This window comes from Alosa alosa, chromosome 4, assembly GCF_017589495.1.
Source record: "Alosa alosa isolate M-15738 ecotype Scorff River chromosome 4, AALO_Geno_1.1, whole genome shotgun sequence".
Taxonomy (NCBI): Eukaryota; Metazoa; Chordata; class Actinopteri; order Clupeiformes; family Clupeidae; genus Alosa; species Alosa alosa.
The window spans coordinates 10,413,605-10,422,111 of NC_063192.1; the positions used below are offsets into that span (position 1 = coordinate 10,413,605).

The 8,507-nt window shown below is 41.6% G+C and overlaps 1 protein-coding gene across 1 annotated transcript in view; it reads left to right on the plus strand.

Moving 5' to 3' along the window:
- cacna1db (calcium channel, voltage-dependent, L type, alpha 1D subunit, b) overlaps positions 1-8,507 on the plus strand; it is a gene marked incomplete in the record, with an annotated part of 78,914 nt that overhangs the window by 48,609 nt on the left and 21,798 nt on the right. Inside the window, 12 exon segments of the mRNA XM_048240394.1 lie at positions 1,787-1,893; positions 2,222-2,309; positions 2,670-2,777; positions 3,503-3,555; positions 3,712-3,858; positions 4,050-4,251; positions 4,446-4,604; positions 4,774-4,884; positions 5,425-5,502; positions 6,188-6,271; positions 7,584-7,619; positions 8,420-8,507. Of these exon segments, the coding sequence (XP_048096351.1) occupies positions 1,787-1,893; positions 2,222-2,309; positions 2,670-2,777; positions 3,503-3,555; positions 3,712-3,858; positions 4,050-4,251; positions 4,446-4,604; positions 4,774-4,884; positions 5,425-5,502; positions 6,188-6,271; positions 7,584-7,619; positions 8,420-8,507 (1,261 nt within the window).

The window sequence follows — 8,507 nt, forward strand, 5'->3', positions numbered from 1 at the left end:
CGACATTGTCTCGAATTGTTAGTGGAGGGGTTAAAACCTATCCACCTTTCTTAGTACGGGTTAATCAGGAAGTTACGCCACACATGATCAAGTTACTCTCGAAGTTACCCAGATAAGCCAGTAACCCCGCTTCGTAGTACAGGCCCCAGTGCTCTCCGCTCTTTCTGCTACCATGATATGTCTGCTTTAGCAAGAACTCACCCAAGTGCCAGTGACCGCTGGTAACAAATGCTTTTCAATGTCGTAGGACGTCTGTCCATCCCAGATGTCCACATGAAGTCTGGGCAAATTAGTATTAAACATGCATTCATCAAGCATAGGCTTTTAAAGATATTTTTGTCTTTCATGTGAGAATAATAAAAAGGGCTTGAATACAATTCCTTTAGGTCCTGTCAGTTTTAGGGCCCTATCCTGCACCCGGCGCAAGGTGGCAAAGCACGAGGCTTATTCTTATCTTACACTCAATAAAGTGAGGAATTTTTCGCGATGCACACTTTTGTTAAACCTTGCACCCTTGTTTGTGGCAATTAACGACATAAGGTGTGATCTGGCACATGATCCAAAAATCACACATCTTACACCCTCTAAAAAGCATTACGCCACTGACCATGAAAAACCTGGTCTATAGCGAAAGGTGCATATAAAGCACAGCTGAAGATGCACTGTCACGAGATGTAAGCAGCAACTCCTTTGCAGGATAAATATCATTAGGATTTTTATTCAGTCATTCGAACATTATTGGGTTAAGTGTTGCTTTTTTCAGGCTATGTTTTTGGTAAAGGATGTTACACCAAAAACTCACCCATGACTGATTAAGAAACATAAGAACAACCCTTTTGTTCCCAGCGTTTGATCACAAAATCATGCCATTAAATTAGTGGACTAGCCACGCCTTTAATGTCTATAAACTTTGCGCCTCTGACCATCCGTTTCTGATCGCCAAAATAGGGCCTTTAATATTAAAGATGTATGATAGTTAGCAATGACTTTGAGAATGAGTATAAATTAGTTTTGGATATGCATGGATTTCAGGGTCTTCATAGCTTTATGTTCTTCCTCGGAATGTTTTTTTTTTTTTTTGCATCATGTCAGCCAGTATTCTTTGTCCTTTGCTTGACCACAAAACACAAATCTGCAGTCATAGCTTGTATGGAAAGCACAGCTCTCTTTCTTTGCACTTCTCTTCATGACCAAGCAAAACATGCTCCCTTTCACCAGTAACAAGAAGCATGCTTTGTTGCTGAAATGGGAATCCCCGCTGTCACGCAACCCAGAATTGGCATGAGTGTTACTGGAAGAGTCCTTTGCAATGTTTTGTTACACAAATGAGTGTTTGGAAGGAAGTGGTCCACTGTCGGTCTCTGTGCAGTGTGTCCGCTGTGAAGGTGTCTTTGTTGGACCAGATCACATCCTGACAAGGAGCCATGTTGTGAATGCTTGTTTTCTGCCATCTCATAGAGCCCCCACTGTACTGGATAAATGAATGTTTTTGTGACATTTATTTATACTATTTATATAAAAGGGCAGTTTAAGTCATGTGTCATGTGTTTGTGTTGATTATTGTCGAGAAATATTAGATTTTTTATATTTATAAAGCTGCCTTATTTGAATATATTGTAAACACACTTAAAAATAAGAATGTGGAACGATTAATTATTAGTGAATCAAAGTAATTGTTGAATTTAGTCATTGTTGTGTAGCGTTTAACATCATATTTACTTTTGTGTGTGTGTGTGTGCAACTGCACAGGTAATCTGACGTCCTGATATGCCCCTGTCTGTTTCAGATGACCGCGTTCGGGGCTTTTCTCCACAAAGGAGCCTTCTGCAGGAACTACTTCAACTTGCTGGACCTGCTGGTGGTCGGTGTGTCGTTGGTGTCCTTTGGCATTGAGTATGTTTCTTGAATTTCCCCTGGGGATCAATAAAGTATCTATCTATCTATCTATCTATCTATCTATCTATCTATCTATCTTCTTCCTTTTGGAGTTCAGTGTAAATCAAATTCAGTCACTACAGTTCACTATATTTGTAGTTGTTTGAATACTAGCATGTTAAATCCCATTATCTATCACAAATGCATGCATAGTGTTACATGTAAGCATACAGTATTAATACATTGTCTTGTACATCACATGTGAAGGTGTGTGGTGGGGGATCAGTGTAGGTGGTGAGTGGTGGTGGCTAGCAGGGTGTGGTTTTGATTGGCGTGTGGTGTGCAGGTCGTCGGCCATCTCGGTGGTGAAGATCCTGCGTGTCCTGCGTGTGCTGCGGCCCCTCAGAGCCATCAACAGAGCCAAGGGCCTCAAGGTCAGACCTCTCTCCTCTCTGCTCCTGTCCTCTGCCTTCTCTTCTTCTCCTTTACTCTCTCCTCGACATCTCTTCTCCACTTCGACATCTCTTCTCTCATCTCATCTCATCTCCTCTCCTCTCCTCTTGTCTCCTCACCCTTTGTCTCCTCCCCTCTCCTCTTGTCTCCTCTCCTCTCCTCTCATCTCCTCCCCTCTTGTCTCCTCTCTTCTCCTCTCCTCTTATCCCCAGTTGTTCTCCAGTGAGAGCACTAGTAATGACTCTTGTAGTGACGATATTAGATTACTTCTGTCCTTAGTGGGCCCTTCCTTTGGTCTCATGGGCATTGTCTGTGCTGACCTTTCTGTTTGGACCCAACAGCACGTGGTGCAGTGTGTGTTTGTGGCCATTCGCACCATCGGTAACATCATGATTGTCACCACACTCCTCCAGTTCATGTTTGCCTGCATCGGTGTGCAGCTCTTTAAGGTAATTGGGGATGGCAGCTGCAGTACATAGTATTACTGTAATAGTATTACTATTATAGTAATAGTATTACTATTAATACATGATCATTGCACTGAACTGCCTTGCACTATATTTATTTTTAATATTAAACCTCAGTCTGTACTGATATTGCACTATCCCCACCCTTTCAAATGTATATGGAATCTTGCTTGTGTCTGTTGAGGGGTCCACGACCATGGCACCCCCCCCATCACCGTGACACTTACTCTCATAGAGCACCTTATAATGCACACTGAATTACAGGCTCAGTCCCTGCCCTGTCAGGCTTGCACACTATGTTGATATTTGATTTAGTTTATATAGTATATTTAGTATTTGTATTTTAGTATCATGCTTATCTTCTACTGTCTCTATTGTACAGTGGAGTTTTATATTGTATATTACTTTTTCTGCTGTAAGTGCATGCTGTGTGTGATGTCTGTATGCTACTGAGACCTTGAATTTCCCCTTGGGGATCAATAAAGTATCTATCTATCTATCTATGTAGTAATATGTATAATATGTATGTAACGGCAATGCTGTAATGTTCTTTTGGAATGAGGTAGTCATTGTTGTCATTGTATTAAAGGCTTGTGAGGTCCTGACTCTTACATCTCAATTACATAAATTAATTATCAATTTAGATTATAAATAAATTCATGCCATTTGATCGTTTTTTTTTTTTTTTGCTGCCTTCTCTCACTCAGGGAAAGTTCTACCGCTGCACAGATGAAGCTAAATCAAGTCCAGAGGAATGCCAGTAAGTCTGAATGTATTTATTAAATGCAAACATTTGTGTGTGTGTGTGTGTGTGTGTGTGTGTGTGTGTGTGTGTGTGTGTGTGTGTGTGTGTTTGCGTGTGTGTACAGTATGTGTGTGTGTGTGTTTTGTGATATTTCTTTGCCTGTACTTGCAGGGGCTCCTACATTCTGTATAACATTGGTGAAACAGCACTACCTGTAATCAAACATCGAGTTTGGTACAACAGTGATTTTAACTTTGATAACGTGCTTATGGCCATGATGGCCCTCTTCACCGTCTCAACATTTGAAGGCTGGCCTGCGTAAGTACACTCCTCACACACACACACACACACACACACACACACACACACACACACACAGAAACAAATACATTCACGCATACATGTGCACACTTGCTCATAGACATACAGTACACACACACTGATTCTTTTCTTGTAGCTAAGAAAAACACACTCCACACATTTCATTTTCCTCTTTTGTTTTGGTCCAGGCTCCTGTACAAGGCCATTGACTCCAACAAAGAGAACATGGGCCCAATTTATAACTACCGCGTGGAGATCTCCATCTTCTTCATCATCTACATCATCATCATCGCCTTCTTCATGATGAACATCTTTGTGGGTTTCGTCATTGTCACCTTCCAGGAGCAGGGAGAGAAAGAGTACAAGAACTGTGAGCTGGACAAGAACCAGGTATGTGTGTGTCTTTGTGTGTGTGTGTGTGTGTGTGTGTGTGTGTGTGTGTGTGTGTGTGTGTGTGTGTGTGTGTGTGTGTGTGTTGTGTGTGTGTGTGTGTGTGTGTGAGAGAGAGAAATGTCTGTGGGTGTGGGTGTCTGTGTGTGTGTATTTGTGTGTCTTTGTAATTTTGTCTTCATCTGACCCTCCAGCGCCAGTGTGTAGAGTATGCTCTGAAGGCACGGCCAGTAAGGAGATACATCCCTAAGAACCGCTACCAGTACAAGTTCTGGTACATGGTCAACTCAGCGGGCTTCGAATACGTCATGTTCGTCCTCATCATCCTCAACACCCTCTGCCTGGCCATACAGGTGAATAGAAATTCCCTTCAGAGATATTTTAGATATAATCACAATCATCATATTTTCACATATAATCATTTATTTAAAAAAATATTGCAATAATTATCATTATTAATTATTATATCATTATTATCAAATATGAATAATTATAATTATTTCCATCATTATGTCCATGCAGCACCAAGGGCAGTCTCATCTCTTCAACTACGCGATGGACATCCTCAATATGGTGTTCACTGCGGTCTTCACTGTGGAGATGATCCTCAAGCTGATTGCCTTCAAACCAAGGGTGTGTTCTGTCTCCTACCCCTGGGTGTGTTATGTAGTGTTGCAGTAATCTGAAGCAGTGCTAGTGTAAGACTGGGTCCAGTGGGATAATGGGACCCAACAGCACATGTGCAGAAGTCCCTCCACCCCCACCAAACACACAGTGGTCAATGTGTTAATCCCCACCCATTCCTCCTCTACTCCACTCTTCTCCCCTTTCCTCCTCTTCTTCCTGGTCTACCTCTACTTCTCCTTTCTTCTCTTTTCCTTCTTCTTTGCTCTCCTCCCCTTCTCTCCTCTCCTTTCTCCTTTCTTCTCTTATCTTTCTTATCTTACCTCCTGCCTTGTCCTGTCTTTTCCTCTTGTGCTTTTTTTTTCTTCCTTTTCCATCCCTTATTTCTCTGTCCTCTCTCATCTTTTCCTCCCTCTCCTCTCCTCTCTCCTCCCCTCTCCTCTCCTCCCCTCCCCTCTCCTCCTCTCCCCTCTCCTCTCCTCCCCTCACCTCTCCTCCTCTCTCCTCTCCTCTCCTCTCCTCTCGCCCTGGTGGACTGCTGCTCACTAGGGTTATTTTGGGGATGCCTGGAACGGCTTTGATGCCCTGGTGGTGATTGGCAGTGTAGTTGACATCATTCTCAATGAGGTATGTGTGAGCATGGGCCCTTACCCTCCCTCCCTCCTTTCCTCTTTCACCCCTCCATCCCGATCTGGCATGTTGGTGTGTGTGCGCGCGCTCTCTCTCTCTCTCTCTCTCTCTGTGTGTCTTTAGTAGGGGTGGGGTGTCTGTCAGCTCTCTGGCTGCAGGGGGCACCAAAGGTCATTCGCTAAAGCTTGTTCTGTGGAGGACCTTCTCTTCCATGCCATGTCTCTGTAGTGTTTTTTCTCTGCGCTTTGGACATCGCCACTGTGTCTGGACTTCTACTGTCTTACAATCGTCATAAAAAAAATAGACTTGTTTGTTAAACTGAGATGAAACTTTGTGATGTGTGTAGACAGGACGAGGAATGATTTGTAGAACTGCCATGAAGCGATTTTTGAGTGTCTTGAGTGAGGATTGGTTGTATGACTCACCCAGACACGGTGGCCTCCCTGTCCTCGATGATCTGGTTGCAACTTGCCATGTCTTGTATCTTTGCTTTTCTGACATTCTGTTCTGTCTCTCTTTTCCCTCCCCCATCCTCAACACACATCCATCCATTCATCTCCCTCTCTCTCTCTCTCTCTCTCTCTCTCTGCTGTCTCTCTCTCTCTCTCTCTGCTGTCCATCTCCCTCTCTGGACTATCTCTTTGCCTCTGCCCTCTTGTGATCTCTCCACTGCTGCATACAGCATTATTTCGCCGATGCATGGAACACGTTTGATGCCTTAATTGTTGTTGGTAGCGTCGTTGACATTGCGATCACAGAGATGAATGTAAGTAGCGCTTTCCGTGTCCGCCCTCTCACGTGTCTGAAGGAGGAGACTGTGCAGTGACCCCTGACCCATAAGCCATGGCCAAATACAATGACCCATAAGCCATGGCCAAATACAATGAATACAATATATATATATATACATATATATATATATATATATATATATATATATATATATATATATTATATATAGTGGATATATATATATATCCACTATCATATAGAATAGAAATATTTCTTATGTAAAATGTACATATCCATTCTGAGAGCTCTACTGGCCCTGATATCTAGCTGTTTTGGCTGGTGGCTCAGGCTAGGCTTACGGTGAAGGTCAGTTTTGAATTGATGGCACAATAGCTGTTTGGGATCATTGAGATTCACTGCAATCCTCCTCTTATTCTGCTCTTTATGCTTTTGGATGAGTTCTCATTCTCTTGCTCGCACAAACATATATACACATGAAATACAGTGCATATTGTGACGTGTTTTGATGGCCTACCTTTATTTTTGTGCATTAAAAAAATAATTGTCTTTTGTCACATTCAGGTTTTTCTTCTTCTTTGAAGTCAAATATCGTTTTGTGTGAATGTCCCATTATTTATACTTTAAGAGAGAAATATTTGAAGAGTTTGATTCCAAAAAACTATATCCTCCATTTTAAAGAATTTTCATTTTTTTACATTTTGTTTTCCAAGTAATTTTAGTAGAACTGTAATTGGGTATTGTTGTTTGATTTATCTTTACTCAATCAAAACAACACAATTGCAATTTTATTGATATTACCTTAAATACACAATTAAATGACATGACTTTTTAATGTTTTTAAAAATGGAGATATAGCGTTTTGGAACCAAACTCTTCATTTGTGGAACATTCAGAGAAGCCATATCTGTTATCATGATTACTGTAATGCCTTTGTTTATGAAAATATATTTGTGTTGGTAAAACTGTCATTTCAATGGATAAAGTTCCTCCTCATACATGCATTTAAATGTCCATGCGGAAAAAAAATATGTTTAAAAAAGTTTTTAAAAAAAAAAAGTGCTTTGTTTACCATTCATCTGTCCACCCTTGTCCATTTTGTATTGTGTTCACTATCAAGTCATCAGAACACAGATGTTTAATCAATAGCAACATTCGCTAGATATTGTGCAAACATTGGCATATGGGTAAAACAAATGAAACATCTGGTACACTGTTACAGTCACACATTATTTGTGTTGGTTGCCCCTTGAGGATTAGTGGGTGCACATCATTTGTCAGCTGTTTCAAAAGAAATTTGTTAATGTAGATGTTTGGTTTGGAAGCAGAGAGAAGCTCTTCTAGTGGTGGAGGTGCCACCCGGGGTAAGAATCCCCAACTCTGTTCCGCCCCGACCACAGTCTTGTCTCTAACGCTTGTGTTTTTGCTGATGTTGTTGTTTTGTTTTACCTTTGTTATTTTTTTTTAAGGATTTAATGCAATGGGCCAGAATAATCACCCAGTTTTTGCAGAAATGGAAATGCAGTAATCTGTAATTTCCTTACTCCACCATATTGCATACTATCAATGCTCTGGTGTACTCTAAATTAAATTGAATGCTTGGTTACCACAGCCTCTTACTTGACATGCAAACAGAGGAAAAGATGTCTTCTTCATACTGATTTATTGTATGTGAGCTGCTCCCCTTGGACATCAGATGTATTTCCAGACATTTCTCCTTTTGGAAATTCCACCGTGGACATGGTGCTGCATGTTTGTCAACCTGGGAACCCCCATCCAAATGTGGACAACCCAAGACATTGCATGACCTTAACACATTGGCATCCTTGGAATCTGAGTCCATATGTATGCAGTGTGATAATGTTCGCAAGTGTATATGACAAGATGTCTGGCATGTGATGTCTTTATTCAAAGAAAAGGCACAGACACATTACCTCTATTTCTTACACACTTGCACGCATGTAACATTGTTTTATTTTTTGTAACTGATTGGTTGAATTGGTTTGTATCAGGTTTGAAGTGTTACTGGAGTGATTTGATGTGAAAAGAATACCCCCCCTCCCCCACACACACACACACTTTTCTCTCTCTCTGTCTCTTTCATTTGTTCTTGTTCTCCACTCCTCCCTCTAATTGGGTCTCTCTTCGTCCCCCACCACCTCAGAGCACGCAGGACAGCGCCCGCATCTCCATCACCTTCTTCCGACTCTTTCGGGTAATGAGATTGGTCAAGCTGCTGAGTCGAGGCGAGG